Source organism: Saccostrea cucullata, unplaced genomic scaffold (genome assembly GCF_032062105.1).
Source record: "Saccostrea cucullata isolate Sc308-1 unplaced genomic scaffold, CSIRO_AGI_Scuc_v1 ctg48, whole genome shotgun sequence".
In the NCBI taxonomy this organism is placed as follows: Eukaryota; Metazoa; Mollusca; class Bivalvia; order Ostreida; family Ostreidae; genus Saccostrea; species Saccostrea cuccullata.
In genome coordinates, this window is record NW_026930219.1 from 130,663 (window position 1) to 152,259 (window position 21,597).

The window sequence follows — 21,597 nt, forward strand, 5'->3', positions numbered from 1 at the left end:
TTCTTTTAATTTGACATTGCTGCGGTAAGTTTGGAGAAAAATATAGGAAGGTAATCAGAATATAAAATGGACAAGGCAATGTGGAGAAAAAGGCTGCATTCTCTAGTATAAGGGGAATTTGAAAAATTAAATTGAATATTTATATCTTTAAAGCTTCGCAATAATGATTTATCCTTATGGAAAGGAAATACTTTTTTCATAGTTTATAATTCAACACAAAAGAAAGTTATCAAGAAGTCATTCTTCTCAGTTTATTGCATAAAAACCAGTATGATTGATATTAAATAACGTTTTTATCACACAAAATGAGATTGATTGTCTCACTCAATCCACTCACAAATATTTACATTCAATACAAAAAATATATATGAAAGTAGAATAATGTAAATGCACTAGCTATTAAAGGAAATTTAATACATAAATCCTCGAGAGTCTCAGAAATTAAATTGTCCGAATCTTTTGTCTGCTTATCGTTTTCCGTATAGGTATCCACTGGACGAATCCATTCCTAGTCGTCCAAAGCGTTTATTGTATAAGAAACCACGTGATCCTTTGACACCAAGTCTCCAAAAGCGCTTTTCTTTTTCATCGTCCCGTTTTCCATAAAGGTACCCACTGGATCCGCCTAATCCTAATCTTCCGAACCTTTTGTCCATCTCGTCTCTTTTCCCATAGAGATAGCCAGTTGATCCGCCTATTCCTAAACTTTTATATCTCTTATCCATATCTCTTTTACCGTATAAATATCCTCTTGATCCGCCTATGCCGTAGCGGCTGTAGCGCTTATCATCGCTTCGTTTTGCGTAAAGAAAACCGCGGGATCCACCAAATCCTAAACGTCCATATCTCTTATCAACATCTCGTTTGCCGTATAAGTATCCACGAGATCCGCCCATTGACAGTGTTCCAAACCTCTTATCCATTTCCTCACTCTCTTCCGGTGTTAATTCTCTTTCTGAATCTTCAGGATTATCCTGCAGAACACTTTCATCGAGATTGTTGATGCTGTATGCCTGCTTTAAGCAATCTTCAGTATTTTTTGTACAGATTTGACAGAACTGAAATGCTTTGTCCTCACCACAGCAGTCTGTTAACTTGACGGCGATCACCTGTGGAAGTCTTGAGCAGGCGATACACGTTTGAGCGATGTCTAGGTCTGCGTCACAGCGCGTGCCCTCTCCGGTATCACTGACGGGGATTGGGCTCTCCTTGTCGGCTGCGGAGAAACAAATCAGCCCGAGAAAAACTAGCAGCAGCATCTAAATAAAAAGATGAAAATGTTAGATACAAATTCATGCATGTATTGTATCTGAATGCTATCTCATATGAAATTGTACGCATTAAGTATTATTCTTCAAGAATACACTCTACTAATATATACATATTTTATGTTTTAAAAAAAAGACATGTTCCGGAATGCACCTTTTACTATCTAGTAGTCATTTAATAACTATATGGCAACAAAGCTCTTGACAAATCGCAAGCAAAGATCATAAAAATCACAATCAACTTATTTATGACCACCTTGTATTGTATCATTTAGAGACAAGAGATCTCAAGTGGTTCTAATGATAGGCCAAGCCGAGTTCATTTCTGCAGCTAAATAATATGTGACCAAATGGCCTCTCACAGACTTTATATTACGCATTGACATATGTTATATACAATTATCAATCTCAAGTTAACAAGGCCAATGATCCTAATAGGGACTTAGTATTTCCCATTCTATCAGCATCACTGTGATCAGTGATGTATATTTGAATATCTCTAGATCTTTACTTAACAAAGCCTAATCGGACCTCTGAATTCCCTGTTAGCTGAACGTGTTGATGAATTTGACCCGAAGAAGCACTAGGAAATTACATTCCCGTACTCCAGAGCGATCTTATCCCACCAATAGGACAGAATAGACCCGTGTTTGTTAGATATGAAAGCGATTGAAATGGGAGATAGCCTCTCTAAGTGGAGACGATATCAAATAAATAGGATGTCCGAAACTGTTTGTAATGAAGAGTGAGTCAACATTTTAATGGATGCAATAAGAGGTTTTTAATTATTGGATTTTATCTCAGCTTAGTTTAATGAAAAAGGTCTACACTGACTATGCAAACAAACATCAGATTTGCATAAATCAATACATGTACTCTAATGTCGTAATGATTACAAATATAATATACTTTAGAAATGAGGGGGAGAGGTTTTGATATAGAAGTAAAGTTTCCTTAATATTTTTAAACATACGAATTCTATGTTTGTATTCTCTCTCTCTCTCTTATCATTTTAAAAGCCTTTTCCATAAGTCTTTTTTAATTACGCATATATATATTCTTCACAACATTGGAATGATATTTCAAACTGGACAATTATTTTGCCAGAAAAGGGAATTATTTCAGAGCCAGAACGAAAGCCCAAAATAATCTTTCATGTGCCAATTAATTTTAATATTAACTAGAGAATACAAGAAAGGGAATTCTTAAGATCTGTTTTAACCAACAGCAGATTTCAAGAAAACATATTTCCAACAAAACGTAATCTTCTATCCTTGTGGGGGTATACTAGTAATATAGAATCAATTCGCAATAAAAGACACCACAAACTCTACCACATCTGTTTCATATGGATGTATAACTGACTCTAGAAGATAATGGCCAATTAAGAACCAAACAATGTTATAAACTGAAGGAGACGACTTTGTCCTTTACATCTTTAACGTCTCTAAGTTATTTTTTTAACATTCAGATATCACCAGAATAAAGTGTTCACGTCTCCCAGCTAATTCGAAAGGAAAAACCATGCTCTGAATAGGATTGATTATTATCAAAACTGATGCAGGCCACTGACAAATGGGTTAATGCTATGGGGCATTCAACAAATTGGTGTATATAATTGCCTTATTAACAAATATAAGCAATAAACTTAGATATTTTTTTAAACACTAATTTGACTAATGATTGCTTGATTGAACTGAATAACACAGAAGGATCGGGGCAACACGGGGTTTTTACTCGAGCAACTGATTTCACCTCTGCTATTTTAAGGGGTCCATGCTTTTGCTCTGTTTACTATTTGAATTGTTTAGAGGGATTTGTGCTGATTACTCTTTTCTGTCTTCAACCCTTTCATGTCAAAAAAATAGTCTCAATTATCGTTATCAAAATATCTTTGTAATTCTAAGTTACATCTAAAAATCCGATTCTCATTAAAAGGAACAATTACATCTTAGTTTCTCTGAAATAAGTAATGTAGAGGAGAGTTTATTTGATAGACAGTATACCATGCATAAAAATACACATTTCCATTTATTAATACTGATATTTGTTGGGGTTGAATTTAAATAGATGTATCTTTTTATTCCTTTCACTAACCATAATGTTTGATTGAATCTTTAGATGAAAGATAATTCAGGACAATTTGTATGTTAAATTGCTAATAGCTTGTTTGTTCCAGAATTCCTGGTGATTAGCTTTTTGTTTATAATTTGTTTGATTTCCATATTTTATCTTTTTTGTAGATAAACAAAATCCATTCCCATAAAATGGCATTTTACCAGTTCAACTATCAAAGAAAAACTTAAATATGAGATGAAAGAGAAACATAAAAGTGACTACCTTTCCTTAATTCTGTTAAAATCATCTTTGCGTGAACTTTTACCATTCTGTCCATCTCCTATATTTTTCTTTTATCAATCAGTAACAAAAAAAAGATTTTTTTCAAAGAAAGCAAAACAAAACAAAATAAAAAAAAACTAATGCTACTCATTATTCTTTGTTTAGTGGCAATTATTAAAATACCAAATTAGTGCACATGTCCTCATTGTCCTTAAGACAAAGGTGAAGATGATGAACAGCGAGGGATTTCATTATACGCAGAAACTGAGAACATGGCAGACAAACACAGACCCGTGAAAAATTTCAGAGTTGAGATCAGGTACCAAGAAGGAATAAGCATGACATCTTTCATTGGCTCTATAAAATGCTTTGGTGAACGAAATAATAGGTTGTCATATTTTTAAAAAAAAACATCATAACAAAAGGTTTGAAATAATTTTTAGTTGTTTTTGCAAACAAGGTCATTAAAACGACCAAAGAATTAACTGACAAAAACGAAATAAATAGAAAAAGGTTGAAAAAAATAAGTATCAATTCTGTTTTAAATGAATATTATCTAACAGGCAAATCTTTTGATTAAGCCTTAAATCAGAAGAAGTTTATTTCCTCGTGAATAGTAATAGGATTCGAAAGAATACTTTGCGGTCCGAGTGTCTAGTTTTTATGACCATGGTTCCTTTGAATTTCAAAGATTCCTATCAACGATTTCATTTCCTGTTCTTTTTTATCAAAAGCAATCAATATTTCAGGAATTAGACGACTGTGGGTGATGTGTACTTTTCTCTTATGAATATTTACCTGACCGTTCAACGTGTCGTTATCATTTCATTTGATGAAAATTTTGTATTTTCAACTCCCTGAAATGGTATTGATTAACGCTTTCATTATTTAAAAAAATAGAATATAAGCTGTCAACAAGAGGCCCAGGGGCCACAGGGCTCACCTGAGCACATCGGCTAGGAAAAAGCACATATCAGATCAGAACTGAAAGTTTACTGAGGTGATGGTGGAGGGAGGGGGGGGGGGCTTGAATTTTAACCCCCCAGGGGTTCATGATTTGAACTAGAATCTACACTACCTTAGGATGATTCCATATAAATATCACTAATCATGGCTTTGAAGTACTTGAAAAGAAGATTTTAAATATATTGGTTTCCCAATATATCCCTATGTAAAACTTGGGTCGGCCATTTTTAGCCCCGGGGGTCATGATTTGAACAAATTTTTACACTACCTCAGGATGATTCCACATGAGTTTCATCTTTCCAAACCCAGTGGTTCTTGAGAAGAAGATTTTTAAAGATTTTTCTTATATATTCCTATGTAAAACTTGGGTCGGCCATTTTAGCCCCACCCTTGCCCCGGGGCTCATGATTTGAACAAACTTGAATAACAAAAGATTCCACATGAGTTTCATCTTTCCTGTTCTAGTGGTTCTTGAGAAGAAGATTTTTAAAGATTTTTCGTATATATTCCTATGTAAAACTTGGGTCGGCCATTTTGGCCCCACCCTTGCCCCGGGGGTCATGATTTGAACAAACTTGAATCTATACTACCTGAGGATGATTCCACATGAGTTTCATCTTTCCTGGCCCAGTGGTTCTGGAGAAGATGATTTTTAAAGATTTTTCCTATATATTCCTATGTAAAAATTGGGTCGGCCATTTTGGACCCACCCTAGCCCCGGGGGTCATGATTTGAACAAACTTGAATCTACACTACCTCAGGATGATTCCACATGAGTTTCATCTTTCCTGGCCCAGTGGTTATTGAGAAGAAGATTTTTTAAAAATGCCATTAATTTTTAACAAATTCATGATTATCTCCCCTTGGAAAAGGGCGTGGCCCTTCATTTGAACAAACTTGAACCCCCTTCACCCAAGGATACTTTGTGCCAAGTTTGGTTGAAATTGGCCCAGTGGTTCTTGAGAAGAAGATGAAAATGTGAAAAGTTTACAACGACGACGACGACAACGACGACAACAACAACGACAACAACGACGACGACAGACAACGGACAGATTGTGATCAGAAAAGCTCACTTGAGCCTTTGGCTCAGGTGAGCTAAAAATTCAACATCTTTTTAATGTTTACGAATTAAAAACATTTTCCCTTTTTGTTATTTTCTTTCAAAAAGTGGTTTAAAAAAGTAAAACGCGTGAAAAAAGTAAGCATTGATAAAATACTCCTTACTTTGAATAGTTTGCAAATACATGAATGAAGTTTCAGACAATGTTTACTTACTTGTTCCAGAATGATAACTCTCTCATTTATATAATAGCTATTTTACACGAATTTAAAAAGTAGGAACAAATTATCTCCTTTGCGACTCTCCAGTAATGCCATTCAAGACAACTCTGCAATGCTTTTGCTTCAATCGATCGGGTTTAAGTGGCCAACACCAAGATTTATTGATACATAACTTTCTACATCGCCATATCAGCCACAGTATTCAAATTTTTATAGCTGATCTGATGCAACGAGAAAATTACAGAGCAAAACATCTAGCATCTTATTGCTGAAAGGGAATCGCCTTTGGATATAGTGTATTCTGGAGTTTACGGCTGATCAAGTCGAATAGGGCGTTTGATTAAGTGGCTGTTTTAATGTCTCGTCATGTTTTTCTTCGATTCACACATTGACTGATAAATAATTTTGTCCTTCTATGCAAGTGACTCCTTTAACGATTTTTTTTCTTTATAAGACAATTTGTGAGATATTATACAACATTATACAACAATCAGCATCATTTTATAATAGTAACAGATGACCCATTTCATATCACTGTGCCACTCAAAATGATGTTTCACTTATAAATAATCCAATGTTGTATTTTCCTAATTTTGCAAAGGAACGCAGAAAAAAAATGCAAAAAAATATTTTCTTCAGATAATGGTATTATTCAAAATTTTCAAACAATTCAGTCCAAAATAGTCAAGTTATGTACGAGAGGATTTGAAAACTTCTAACATTGTTCTCTGAATCATTTACCATGTAACGATTGTTTTGTTTGACTTTCTGTCACTTCCTTATTTCCTCATTTGTTTTAATCCCTTTTGCGTTTTATCATCCAGTTTTAGAATGTCCGTGTTTTTCTAGTGATATCTTTTATTAGGAACATACATTACCATTTGAGGATAACATTTATGGCTTCAACAGACAGACATATGTACATAAAAACTAAGATTTCTTTCTCTGTTGTTGTTGTTTTTTTTTTCTTAGCTGAGTATTGAAAAACAAACATTCGCATATTTTTATACAAAAAATAATTCTGTTTTAACAGAAAGGCACATTAACCTTTTTTACTCAATCAAGCTAAATAAAAATAAATAACTAAACAGTTTATTTCATTGGAAATAAAGACATTACTTCTTGATTGTTGGTAGCATATCTTATTTTTCATTCACTAGATGAAAATATTTGTTTGTGTGGGGTTTTTTTGTTTGGTTTGTATGTCTATTGTGTAACGTCCCTCTCGAAATTTTTTCACTCATATTGAGACGCCACCACTTGTCGGTGGAGAGCTGCAATTGTGTCCTATACTCGGCTTTCATGGTCATTGAAGGATCTTTTTCGTGCCAACACCTACTGCGACACGGGACCTCGGTTTAATCGATCTCAGCCGAAGAACCTGTCTTCACGTCCCTCAGTGGTATTCAAACCCACGACGTTAGAATTAACTCCTTATTTCGCGACTCTGGAGCAAATGCTCTAGCCACTGCGCCACGCGAACGACCACGTTGAAACTGAAATTTGAATATGTATGGAGTATGGCAATAACGAGATATATGCTTAAAAAGTCCAATAAAACAATAAAAATCGGGAACAGAGCAAACATAGTCCTCTAAAACATCAGAGGTGGGATCAGGTGCCATGGAGGTGTAAGCATCCTCTTACCCTCTAACCAGCCGTGTGCTATTTGTTATGATCGGTAAAACTGAAAAATTCGTAGAGAATTTCACCTATTAAAATGGCCTGTCAATTAGAATGAAAAAGTCAGCCATCGGCGCTTTCGACTTCATATTTGTCAAAATATAAACCAGTGCATGATATTTATCTTTCTACTAAAAACATCATATTAACAAAATATTTCGACAGTGGCAATCTTCCTCATGCACATTTACACTTTTGCCATACCACAATTAGGCTTGCAGGAGGCAAAATGAATTTGGATGGGAAGAAATCTTTATTATGGAAAAATGTATGTGGGGTGCTTTATTATAGTTTATTTATCGTTATTATTATTTATCATAGATTTCTGTCAGTACATCCTTGCTGTTTGATCTGCACGGAAAGACTTTTGATAATTACTTTCTGGCAAACTCTTAGATCAAATCTGTTATAAACATTTCATTCATCAATGTGAGAACTCTAGAAGGTTATAACTCTAACCTTTTTTTTACCATAATTTTGTTACCTAATTAATCAATGATCAAAGTAGAACTATTCTCAATCGAGATACTAAGTATTAAAGGTATGCTAACATTATCTGATTTCCCAGTCGTTAAACTTTTTTTGTTGTACGCAATTTTCTCAGAGTAAAAATCGTGACATCTGTACTTCCCAATACAACGTCAAAAAATCCAGCTTATCCCTTTTCCTGTAACCTTCTTATAACCTTGGTGTGAAATCTTGTTCATTTTCTTTTGGATGGTAACAGAATTCGTCAGCAATTTCCGACCGATACAAAGATCTGGTGCTTCAAGCCAAACAAACATTTTCTTTTTCCTGTCTTGTATTCCGTTTCAGTAATGTTTGGCCTTCGTTTGTTCCAGACCAACTTCGGTTTCAGTTACCGGAAATTACACTATTTTATTTTATGAAAATAATTATCATTTGCATATTTTGATAATTTATGGCTATCAACAAGGGAATTAATGCCATTTTTGATAAATGAGTGTAAATATAACTCATACGTTTTAATTAGAATTTTCCATGCAAATTCTAATTATGGATAACTGCTGACTGATACTATGTTAATGTAATAATGCTGGGGAATCTCTCTATTAAAATCTTACAACGATAAAACTTTCGCAGGTTGCAATATTCATGGTTTCATTAAGTATATACATTGCATTGTGAGCAAATAAGAACGTATATAATTGTAAATTAAATAAACATGTAATATTCTTTATACTAAGGTGATTTACAATTAAGCTCTATGACGCAGTTTGCCCAAGTTAAGCTGGTAACAATCCGATCACGCCTTATTTTGGTGGAACAGACTGGAATAAGATTGAATTGAGAGCTGTGTGGAAACGATTCTAGTGTTCTATGTGCTTCGTTTTATGTTTTATTCTCATATGACAAAGAGGTATAAATCACGTCTCTTTTTCTCCACGTGTACCATTTCGTTAAATTTAGCTCATCTCTTTTATAAGCTTATCTAATTAAAATTTTTATACAATAATATATTGATTTTTCGGATACTTTTAGGTGAAGGTGGGCTTTTATGATTGTTAATTGAAAGTTGCTTACGTGTTCATCATAATGCAATTTTTTTTCTAATTTCAGACATTTTCTCTGCCTTAAACCTGATGTATATACAGATATGGATAATTAAAAGTTTTAAATTTGGTCTAATTTATTTATAAAGTCAGAGGGTACTGAAAGAAATTCCACATTCCTTTCTAACCTTCACTGTAAAAAAAATAACTAGTTAATGTCACGAAGAAAACTAGTAGATTCACTGTCCATACAATCACTACCTTAATAGTAGTTTTACCAGATATTGGTATATTTACTAGATAAGATTAGTAAATTTATAATTGATGAGTAACTTTCACTATATAGGTATCTAAGTATCTATACGACCCCCGCTCCACAACTCACTATCTTAACCAGTAAACTGAAAGTTTACTAATCAAGACCAACGCTTTACGAAACACACTAGTTAAATTCACTATGTTTTTCTTTCAGTGTTTTTAAGTGTATAACTGTACACTTATTTAAATTTAACATTATTTTTTTTAGAGAGAAATGATTATAATGATGATGTCTCGTTCCCATTATTTTCCCTGATTTTACTCTTAAAATAATTTAGGGATGAAGCTTATCTCAACTTTTGTAATACGAAAACAGAATAAGGCTTCACATTGATTAAATTTTAAAAGTAACGTCAAGCGGAGTAATACGTTTTTTGACGTAACTCATTGTGACGTAGGCAAGTTATGTTATACAAAATGGATAAAATCTTTTATCCAATCAAATGACGGGTTACAAGTAAAATTAAATTATTTTGTATTCAGAAATAAAATGTATGGATAAAATTATTCATTTTTTTGTTTGTTTATTTATTTATGAATTGAATTAATAAATTTGTTTTTTAATTTTGTTTCTGAGTGTTGTTCGGTTAAAAGAAAAAGACATATACCAACGCGATATGGGGAAAATGATTGATAAAAGATAGTTGGCTGCTACCATATCATGATGTTTTTTATACTTTACTATGATAGTTTACTTAAGCACATTCTTTTAAGTGTGGAGACCGATCCTTCGGATGATACCATTGAATCCGAGATCTTGTCGCAGCAAGTGGTGGCACAGAAAATCTATTATTTTTCGAAGGTTCTAGAAGTGCAGTTACAAATCTTATAACTTGCAGCCCTTCACCGAAAAGTGCTGCATTATATGAGGGGAAAATTCTCGAAGAGACTTTAAATAAATTGAATTATACTTCATAATTTTAACTTAATACTTTCAAATTTTGAAAAACAACGCAAATTAAAAACTTTTCTTAGAAATTTAGAGCCTTAAAATATCTTAAATTTATTCTTCCTGTTCTGAATACAATCATTTTGACCAAGGAAGGTTAATGACAGTTAACCGATGTTCCATACTTTAACCTCGATTAAAGAAAGCATTTCGTAAATTCTATGATCATAATAATGAAGCTGTTAACAAATATAACCTATCATTGGGTCTTATGATTGCTGACGTGATTCTTACCAATTGTTCGCCCTTTATAACTTTTACTAAATGTGGCCACAGAATGTTCCTTCTCCCTGATTAATTTAGAGGACTGTTATGAACAGTCGACAGGGGATGTCTACTCCTCCAAGCCACCGCTTCTAGAATTTTTTGGCGTCCTTGTTTTATGTTCTGTTTACATATATGTATTCGTATTGTCTGTAGATTTTTTTAGATCGTTCCCTGTTTGTTATCTTTATCTCTTTCATTGAATTCCATATCATGAAAACAAATCTTGAAATAAACCTTGATATGTGAAGATGCAAGAAAAATTTGTCTTCTAATTTACTAAGAAAGAATATAAGAATTGAAAATTCATTTAGTAAAAATACGGTGCTTTACAGTGATAAAAAATTTTGCAATAATAAAAAAAATCGTTACTTTGAAAAATTACTTAATAAAAACTTTTACATTTTTCATTTATTTTAGTAATAAAAGTTGATGATATGATTGATTGTAGTGAAAAGATGGAAAGATGGATTGAGAGTACTTTTTAAAACTATATTTGGATATAATAAACAGTTCTGTAGTAGCTGTTCAGTGGTTTTGTTGAGTAATTTTGTACGACAAAAAGGTCCTGCATTTTTAGGGTATTATATATTATTTATGTTCTCATATTTTACAGATTAATACTTTAGTAGTAAATAATTGCAAAGTAGAATACGAATCTAATTGATATTTGTAGTTTGAAATTAATCAAAGAGCTCGTTTTAACAAATCTCCTTTCATGCTTCAGTCTTATCTAATAACATACATGTATGTCGACAATCCTAGGTTTAAACAATTTTGTGTAAGTAGTTTTCTGAGAAAATATTTCTAATATATAAAGTAGAATTTTATTTACGTATATTACCCATATTATCTTCTATTGCCTCTACGAATTAATCAACATATGGTCATATACTGAATTTGGTTTCTTGTTACTCTATTTCAGTTTGAGAGGAACATTCTTTACAAGGAACTACGTATTGTAACGGGGTGGGGGGGGCAGGCGGACGGACGGAACCTCCTCCGTACTCTTACTGGGACCGCCGTCTCCCTCACTCTATCTATAGGGGCTGTCTTATCTTTCGTGGCAAGGCTTGCGTTACACAGCTCAACCCGAGCTCAGGAGGGCTAGTATGGCACAGTGGTTCAAAACTCAATACTCTTTAATCGTTTTCCACAACACACTAAATTATCTCCCTTTAATCAATGAACTCAGATAAAACACCACTGCCCAAAACCTAAACCTCCTTTTATTAACCCGCGCTCTCTAAGTTACACTAAATTTATAAATACACGAAATCTCTCAGCTTTTCTTCTCTATTTGTCAAGCTCGTTACAACCTAGACCTACGGAAGTCACTAAAATTCTTAAATTATCATTACTCAGTTCTTATACTCTTATATCCCACAATTTCCATCTTGTTGGAAAATCACACTTTGATAAAACCTTGTAAATCTCTGTACTTGAAATGAGACAAAATACAGTTTTACAATTTATTACAAGAATTATCTCTTAAATAAACAATCAACAAACAAATTCTAAGCTCTGTCTCAGTCTGTCTGTGTCACCTATTAGTCCTGACTTACCTAAAATCAACCTCAATACAACTCACAAAACTCCTAATTCTCAGAACTTCCTTCCAGACCTCCTGGATGAAAGTAAAAACCAATAACTAAAACTTAATCCCTTAAACCTAATTAATTCCTAACAAATTTCAAACACCAGTAATTCCTGCAAATTTCCTAAGTCTGAATTTCAGTTAAAAACAGTAGCAAAATTTAGAAATACACTAGCTTCCTTAGCTAAATGTATAAATTACCTAAACAATTTTAAGTATTTCTAAAATTTAACAATAATTTACCAAAAATTCAAACAACCAGCAAATTTTAACCAGGTCCAATTCTCAGCTAAAATTCACTAAAACCTGACCAAAACTTCCTATAAAATTCCACCAATATTCCAAAAGTTCCTAAAAATCCTTAAAATAACCCTGGCTCTTCTTAAACTAAAACTAAAAAGTCATTATTACATTTAAATTCAAAACGCCCAACCCATACTAACTCCTTACCCCTAAAACACGACTTCTCTAAACAAACCAACCTAGCAGAAGAGCAAAAATTCCTTGAATCTCTCTCTTTTATACAATAACATGACGTAATTGTTGGAAACTGTTGGACTCGTTGGAAAACGTTGGAGAATCTCTCGTGACATTTCCCGTAAGCAGCAAAGTCTATAGAAAAATCTAACAACTACATACAAGACAACTTTTCTGAATGAAAGTAATCTCCGAATACCTTCTTAGATTAAAATAAGTAAATTAATTTCTATTTAAATCAACAAATAACACAATTAACTCCAAAAATCCGAAAACTATCGTAACTTTTACGATCGGGCTCGACCTACACAATTTACGACCGCCAAGTTCGTAAACAAATCTACCAGTCTATAAACTGCCGATAATTAACTGAAAACAAGTTAAACTTCAAGAAAACATGATTTCATCTATAAATCTATGGTTCATCTACTACAGAAGACCAATTAAAGTCCCTGAAACATGAAGTAAGCTAAAATAACACCACAACTTTACTACTGCTATGATCAGCTGATTTCTACGTAACTCAAAACGTGCACAAACTATTTCAACTCATGTAGATTACTTAAACTTGTCAATAATCACCTATCAACTACATGCAAAGCATAAATCAGTACATATTTCTGAAATGTCAAATAATTATAACACATATACAAATTCATTTTAACTCTCCTGTAATGTCAACAATAATCAGGTTCAATAACTCTCATTTTTTACTCTGTATAAAACTAATCTGTCAAATCTCTAGACCGTTACACTACCCTCCTCTCAAACTATTTGTGTCCTCACAAATGACTTATCTCAAGTAAATGTCAAATCTAAACATTAAGGTCAAAGTGTCTACCCTACAATGTACAATCATCAATACATTACAATAATATGACATTACATCTGAGATTAGAACTTTGGCTATGATTTACATATATCAATGCTTTAATTTACCGTCCTTTATTCTTTCCTAGAATAGAATATCACTTAGCACAGTTCCATTTAACACAATCACACGCGATTCGAATTCCTGGTCCTTCTCATCAAGGCATCGTCCCGTCAAAGATTACCGTCAGATTACGTCTCACCGTCTAGCATCACAGTCAGTCCATCTCAGTCTGCTTGGCTCATCATCATCACCTCATACCATCATGGTAATCGTCAAAACTGTAATGTGTTTACCTTTGTGTACTCCGTCTGCGGGTCCTCTGTGAACGATGAGGGTCTTGCTCCACCAATGCCCCCTTCTCCTGTCCCCTTCATGGCGAGATTCCTGATGATTCCAACGTTGGTTTCCCACTGCACAGGTAAGGCTGCAGTGATGGTTCCATCGTTGCCACCATGGACAGTGGATTTCACAGATGGCACTAAGTACAGTCTCCTCACTGGCACTGCACCATAGCAGGTATCCTTTTCTTGACTTTGAGGTAACATCAATATGTCGGATCCTAAGTCAAACTTCTTAGTTTCATCTTCTTCATCTCCCTGGATCACTACGGTTTTCACCTCTTCCTCAGAGGAGATTTTCATGCTAACTTTACTTCTCATAACATCATCATTATTCTCAACAACATTATCTGCCATTGTCACTGGATATCTAGCAACAAACTCTTCCAACGGTTCCTCTATAAAATCCTTTGACACTTCACAACACTCATCCTCTTCTCTATCAACAAGTACTGGTACATCCACAATCACTTCTGATTTGGGGGGAATCTGATAATCTTCCTCAGCACAGACTTTCCTTAGTTGGCTGGGTTGATGGTTCTGGATGCAGGGGATGGAACAACCATTCAACAGGATAACCCCTTCACTAAGTTTAATATTTGCTGGTCCACCTGGACCCTTCATCAGCACATCTAATCCCAATAAAACTTCATCTTCAATTTCAGCAACAACTAATTCTTCCTCAAGCTTCAATTCTCCTAACTCAAACTTGAACTTGGCTTTCCCCATCTCCTTCAGAGGTTGGCCATTTATACTGGTTAACATGTAAGACTTCTCTAAGTGGGGTCGTACATCCTCAGGGATCTTCCTGTAGGCTCGGTCCGACAGCACCGTCCGGATAGCTCCCGTGTCGACTGTAAGCATGACCTTCATGCCTTGAATCTTCCCTTTTATATAGATGCCCTCACTTCTCATGAGTTGTCTTGCAACTTGTGTGATACCTTGATCACCAAGGGTGGTAACTCCTGTTGGTTGTGTTGTCTCCTGCATTTTCCTATGACCGTTATCTTTCCCTTCAGTTTGGGTCACTCCCTGGTCAACTGGAGTGACCCTCTCTAGTTTGACGACAAGTGGGTCAAATTTGGAGAGGAACTTTGTAAGGTTACATCTCCACTTCGCTGGATATCGTTGGGTCGTTGTTGATTGGCAGTACTAAGAGTACTCTGTTGGAATCTCCCCTCATTGTTATGAGTTTTCTGTTGATTCCTTAGTGGACAGCTCCTAGCAAAATGTCCATTTTGGCCACAAACAAAGCAAATTCCATTATTTGGTCTACTTGTTTGAGGATCTGCATGTCGTCCGGGTGCTGGTAGGTTACCATTGTAAGGCGATCTTACATTGAAGTCATAAGCGGGATTTTCCCTCCTCCCTGGCCATTGGTTGGAATCAGATGATCTCTCTGTAGACTGTGTCTGTATTTGAGATCTGATTTGTTCCTCTACCAACTGCTTTACCAGATTTTGAAGATCTCCTTCCTGTATGGTGATGGTCCTTGGAGCACCTGTTTGGGATTTCTGTCGTTCAGACTTCCATCCTGTTGATTGCTTTTCCTGTGGCTGTACTGATTTCTTAACAGGTTTCTGCTTGACTGGAGTATTGACCTGTCTTGTGGGTTTCTTTTCCTTCCTGTCACTGTCTTCTGGATCATGGGGATATCTGGTGGTCTCCAGGTAATGTACCACATGATATACAGCATCCTCGATTGTCTCGGGCTCCTTATTCAGTTCCACATAAATCCTTGTCTTCTGGTCTCGAAGTCCTAGGAGGAATCTCCTTAACAAATCCTCCTGTCTGATTGAGATGCCTCTGTTTTTGTAAGCTTTATCATACAAACGCTTAAGCTCAGCAGCATACTCCTCAGCTGATTCACCATGCTGTTGGTTTCTGCGGGTAAACTGCATTATGTAGAGTTTGGTAGTCTCAACTTCACCAAATCTGCTTTGTAGCTCCTTCAGTAGGCGTTTGTAGTTACTTAGGACTGAGGTGGGTAACTGTCCGTATGCAAACTCCCCAGCTACTCCTTGTAGCCTTGGGAGGATTTCTCGCAGTTTTTCCTCCTGTGTCCAATGCTCAATATGGGCGACAGCCTCAAATCTGTTGTACCAAACTTCCCATTTTTCAGCCTTTCCTGTAAAAGCTGGTAACTTCACATTTGATTTCTGGCCTTTGTGGGTTGGTTGGAAAATTTCACTGGTCCTGACACTGCCATTTGATGACCGTCTCCTGGGTATTGGTTCTATCTCTTCCTCTGAAGATGAGGGGGATTGATACTGGTCCCTGGGTGTTAACTGGGTTTTCCTCCTCTGATGTGCCATGCTCCTCGCAAGGCAGTCAGAGGACTTACCATTTTCCAGGTTTTCAACAACATGGGCAGAAATCCGTTGGTCGGTGAATCCCGCAAAGGCTGTCTGGATAGCTGAGATCTGATTTGTCATTTCCTTCAAGGCTCCTTTTATTTCATTATAAATACCAAGTGAATTGTCTCCTGCGTCGTTGGAAGAATTTCTTATAGGGGTTGGTTGTTCTGTTAGATCAGCGTTTCCCAGCCTCCTCCGTAATCCAGGTCTTCCAACATGCCTCACTGGTGTAGGCCTTCTCACTTCATGTAGATCTGCATCTCGCCTAGTGCTTGGTAGTGATGGACTGCTTCCCATATGGACTTCAGCTCCAACGTTGATTTGTGGTCTGACAGTATTTGGCATGTCATCTTCCTCAGATGACCCAAATTCATTTGCAGTAGTTTCATAATCTGTTTCTCCTTCAGTGACAGTCAAGGCTTCAATGTTCATCTCATCATCTGTAATCTGCTGTATCTCCTCATGATCAGCTTGACTTCCCTCTCGTCTAGATTTTGTTGAGGCTTGTTGTCTCCTCTTCACCATTTTTGTAGTTAGAGATGTTCGTTTCACAGGATTTGTGGTACCAACACTCTTTGGTTGGAAGTACAAATCCTACCGGCGACGCCAAGTGTAACGGGGTGGGGGGGCAGGCGGACGGACGGAACCTCCTCCGTACTCTTACTGGGACCGCCGTCTCCCTCACTCTATCTATAGGGGCTGTCTTATCTTTCGTGGCAAGGCTTGCGTTACACAGCTCAACCCGAGCTCAGGAGGGCTAGTATGGCACAGTGGTTCAAAACTCAATACTCTTTAATCGTTTTCCACAACACACTAAATTATCTCCCTTTAATCAATGAACTCAGATAAAACACCACTGCCCAAAACCTAAACCTCCTTTTATTAACCCGCGCTCTCTAAGTTACACTAAATTTATAAATACACGAAATCTCTCAGCTTTTCTTCTCTATTTGTCAAGCTCGTTACAACCTAGACCTACGGAAGTCACTAAAATTCTTAAATTATCATTACTCAGTTCTTATACTCTTATATCCCACAATTTCCATCTTGTTGGAAAATCACACTTTGATAAAACCTTGTAAATCTCTGTACTTGAAATGAGACAAAATACAGTTTTACAATTTATTACAAGAATTATCTCTTAAATAAACAATCAACAAACAAATTCTAAGCTCTGTCTCAGTCTGTCTGTGTCACCTATTAGTCCTGACTTACCTAAAATCAACCTCAATACAACTCACAAAACTCCTAATTCTCAGAACTTCCTTCCAGACCTCCTGGATGAAAGTAAAAACCAATAACTAAAACTTAATCCCTTAAACCTAATTAATTCCTAACAAATTTCAAACACCAGTAATTCCTGCAAATTTCCTAAGTCTGAATTTCAGTTAAAAACAGTAGCAAAATTTAGAAATACACTAGCTTCCTTAGCTAAATGTATAAATTACCTAAACAATTTTAAGTATTTCTAAAATTTAACAATAATTTACCAAAAATTCAAACAACCAGCAAATTTTAACCAGGTCCAATTCTCAGCTAAAATTCACTAAAACCTGACCAAAACTTCCTATAAAATTCCACCAATATTCCAAAAGTTCCTAAAAATCCTTAAAATAACCCTGGCTCTTCTTAAACTAAAACTAAAAAGTCATTATTACATTTAAATTCAAAACGCCCAACCCATACTAACTCCTTACCCCTAAAACACGACTTCTCTAAACAAACCAACCTAGCAGAAGAGCAAAAATTCCTTGAATCTCTCTCTTTTATACAATAACATGACGTAATTGTTGGAAACTGTTGGACTCGTTGGAAAACGTTGGAGAATCTCTCGTGACATTTCCCGTAAGCAGCAAAGTCTATAGAAAAATCTAACAACTACATACAAGACAACTTTTCTGAATGAAAGTAATCTCCGAATACCTTCTTAGATTAAAATAAGTAAATTAATTTCTATTTAAATCAACAAATAACACAATTAACTCCAAAAATCCGAAAACTATCGTAACTTTTACGATCGGGCTCGACCTACACAATTTACGACCGCCAAGTTCGTAAACAAATCTACCAGTCTATAAACTGCCGATAATTAACTGAAAACAAGTTAAACTTCAAGAAAACATGATTTCATCTATAAATCTATGGTTCATCTACTACAGAAGACCAATTAAAGTCCCTGAAACATGAAGTAAGCTAAAATAACACCACAACTTTACTACTGCTATGATCAGCTGATTTCTACGTAACTCAAAACGTGCACAAACTATTTCAACTCATGTAGATTACTTAAACTTGTCAATAATCACCTATCAACTACATGCAAAGCATAAATCAGTACATATGTCTGCAATGTCAAGTAATTATAACACATATACAAATTCATTTTAACTCTCCTGTAATGTCAACAATAATCAGGTTCAATAACTCTCATTTTTTACTCTGTATAAAACTAATCTGTCAAATCTCTAGACCGTTACAGTATTATCTTTATTTGAAAATGTTCAGAATCGGAACAAAAAAAATAAAGGCAGTTCCAACTACTTTCATGACAACAAATTATTTATCATATAAGCATAAAAGATATTGCTTAACGATTATTGCACAAAATACATAAACTAGAAATTGTGAAAAGATTGTACATTTTTATTGCTTGTAAATCTAGTTAAAGCACCTCTTTATCACAAATGATTTTGCATAGAATTATATATGACATTGACTCTCTAATGCGGACCTGTCATGTTCGCATAAACTTTCACGGGTTTTTTAAGATGAAAAATCTCTTTCATTAATTTCATTTTTTCTTGTTATATCCAAAACAACTGTGCAAGAATTCGTAATTGATAGTTTTGTTGCTTCTAGCTACAAAAAAGAAGCATTACAAAACAAGAAAAAAAAGAGAAAAAACCCTTGAAAAGTAAAAACATTTTAACACACTGCACTGGTTGACAGAACACTGCTATTATGGAATGAATTCCATGGTAGTGTCTTCCCTTATAAGAAAAAAAGTATTTGGAATCAAATCTTGTATTTAACTACTGGAATTTTACGCTTGAAAATCCTTTCCATTCAAGTGTAGTCTTTCTTTAAACTATACTGTATTTCTTTTGTTTGTTTAGTTTTTGGTTTGTTTGTTTAACTCCCTTCTAGAATTTTCACTCATATTTGAAACGAAACCATTTGCAGTTTGAGGCCTGTAATTTAGACTCATACACGGCACTCGTCTTTGAGCAGTAAGGGATCTTTTTCGTACCAGTACCTTCTGCAAAAGGGCACCTCACATTATACGGTATGGTCCGAAGGACCGTCATTCACGGAAACGTCCGAAACGTAAGGATCTACTTTTCCCCCGACTCTAGAAATACCGCTCTGACCACATAATGTATTTGAAGAAGAGCAGTATCTTACTGAGTGTTTAGGCCAGTTTCTACAGCAAAATAAATGGCGGGAATTTTTAAAAGATGATGTCTTGTTTCTTGATTTTCCTACAACTTTTGCATCTGTTTTTAATTTACTAACATAATGGCAACATTCCAAAAGCAAACAGATAAAATTAAATTACATTCGAAAAGGTAATTGAAAAAAAATACTTGATTAATTTGACCAAAACAAAAAAATCAAGCCCATTCAATTCTTCAATTTTGATTCATTATACTCTTTTGGTTTTTGTAATAAAAATGCATCTGCTTAAAACAAGACTTATTTATCGCAATCTTTTGTAGACAGGTTGTTACGGTTTTGTCCTTGTACCGATCAACAGTTATGTCGATAATAAATTCTTCCCTTCTGAAGTGTTATTCATCGGAAATTATCATCAATATTGTATTTCGTGAATCTTCCAACAGTAAGTGGAATTAAAGTGTACTGAGTCATCAATGGAAGCTGGAAAGTTTGCTCTTATTTGATAACAAAGGCATATCATGCTTTACATGCAAAGAAATATCCATACTTCGTATCGAGAAGTGCACTTCAGCAATGCTATTCTCTACTCTGAGCGCAGCAATACTAGTACTAAGTGATGACATTACTCTCTCATATCCTGACATAAAACTTCTAAATATCTAAAGATTAGTTTTAACGAATAAAAAAATACAATTATGGTGATTAAATTCGGACTTGATTTTTAGCCGAGGGGAGAAGAGCGAGTTTGAATAAATTTTTCCAGTTCATGAAAGTTATTCTTTATAAAAGTGAGAAACACTAAAATATCGTTCAACTCTCCTTTGAAACCTTTCACCCTCACATACAATGTAGACTGCATATAATAGAACAAAGAAATGAACTAAGCAATTGCAAGATACTAAGAAGAGAGAGGGGGAGAGAAATGAGTGGTCCATTGTAAACTCGTAAAATTTAATCAGAATTGTTTAGCCTTATCACATAATCCTTTGACACCTCACAGCCAGAATAAAGATAAAAAGGGAAGAACAATAAAGGCGTTTTAGAGATAAAACGGCAATATGTCCTTTCCCAAAGGAGCTCCATGAAGATCTCCAACAGAATAAAAACAAGGAACAGTGACAATAAGGAAGCAGACTGAGTGACATTTTACACAATTTTGATTCAATACAATCAAAATTGTGTAAAAGTAATTCGGGAGACGCTCTAATCCTTCAAGACCTTAGGGAAATTATTGGTAATTTTAATCCTTAATGTTTTCCGCAATCTTTTAACACTTATCCCATAAAAACAGAAATATGTTACACTTTTCAACACTTGAAATTTTAAATAAATCTGCCAAAAAAAGAGCAAAAAAGACTACGGAATAACAAAGTCTTTATGAAAATAATAATAATAATAATATTAAAAGGTTTGAAATTCTTATGAAAATGCAATTCAATTATGAAAAAGCCTTACAGCTACAGTATTTGTAAAGTAATAGAAATATTGTATATTTAATGTTTATCACTATAATTAATGATTAAAATTATTAATGCAATCTAACTTACCTTTTCCCGTCAATTTTCAATTTTTTTGCAGAGTATATCATTTATTTTAAATGAAGATGATAGCGCTGTTTCGTTATTAAATAGCAGCACGCGGATTAGTTTCCTATTGATTGATCACGCGTTTTATTCCTACGCGACTTCCGTCCTAAACTAACGGTCCATTGTATTTGGCACACGGTCCATTTAATGCTGCTGGACGTGAACAAATGACGAATGCCTTTTGTAGGTTATTGTTTCAAGTGTTGAAACAAATTTTCAGGATTACGAGGCAAAGAAAACAAACGCACAAGAAATTACGCTCATAAACAATGATTAACGCAATGTTTGATTTCACGCAAGTTAGTACAGATGTAATCAATTTATTGCTAATGGAATATATCGGTTTTAAGACAACTGAGTTGACTTTAAAATTTATTTAATGA

At 34.8% G+C, this 21,597-nt stretch overlaps 1 protein-coding gene across 2 annotated transcripts; it reads right to left on the reverse strand.

Moving 5' to 3' along the window:
• Positions 1-236: 236 nt before the first annotated feature.
• On the reverse strand, positions 237-21,376 carry LOC134283293 (uncharacterized). 2 transcript variants are annotated; one of them, XM_062765755.1, is made up of 2 exons: positions 21,176-21,376; positions 237-1,259 (listed from the first exon to the last, which is right to left on the reverse strand). In XM_062765755.1, exon 2 carries the CDS (start codon positions 1,257-1,259, stop codon positions 468-470), a length of 792 nt encoding a protein of 263 aa, XP_062621739.1. In that variant the 5' UTR covers positions 21,176-21,376; the 3' UTR covers positions 237-467. The 2 variants fall into 2 exon arrangements, with proteins under 2 accessions (XP_062621739.1, XP_062621738.1); XM_062765754.1 differs by lacking the exon at positions 21,176-21,376 and adding an exon at positions 5,853-5,966.
• Between the last annotated feature and the right edge of the window lie 221 nt (positions 21,377-21,597).

Coding starts and splice junctions, on each gene's coding strand:
- LOC134283293 (XM_062765755.1), bottom strand. CDS start 1,259: ATGCTGCTGCTAGTTTTTCTCGGGCTGATTTGTTTCTCCGCAGCCGAC.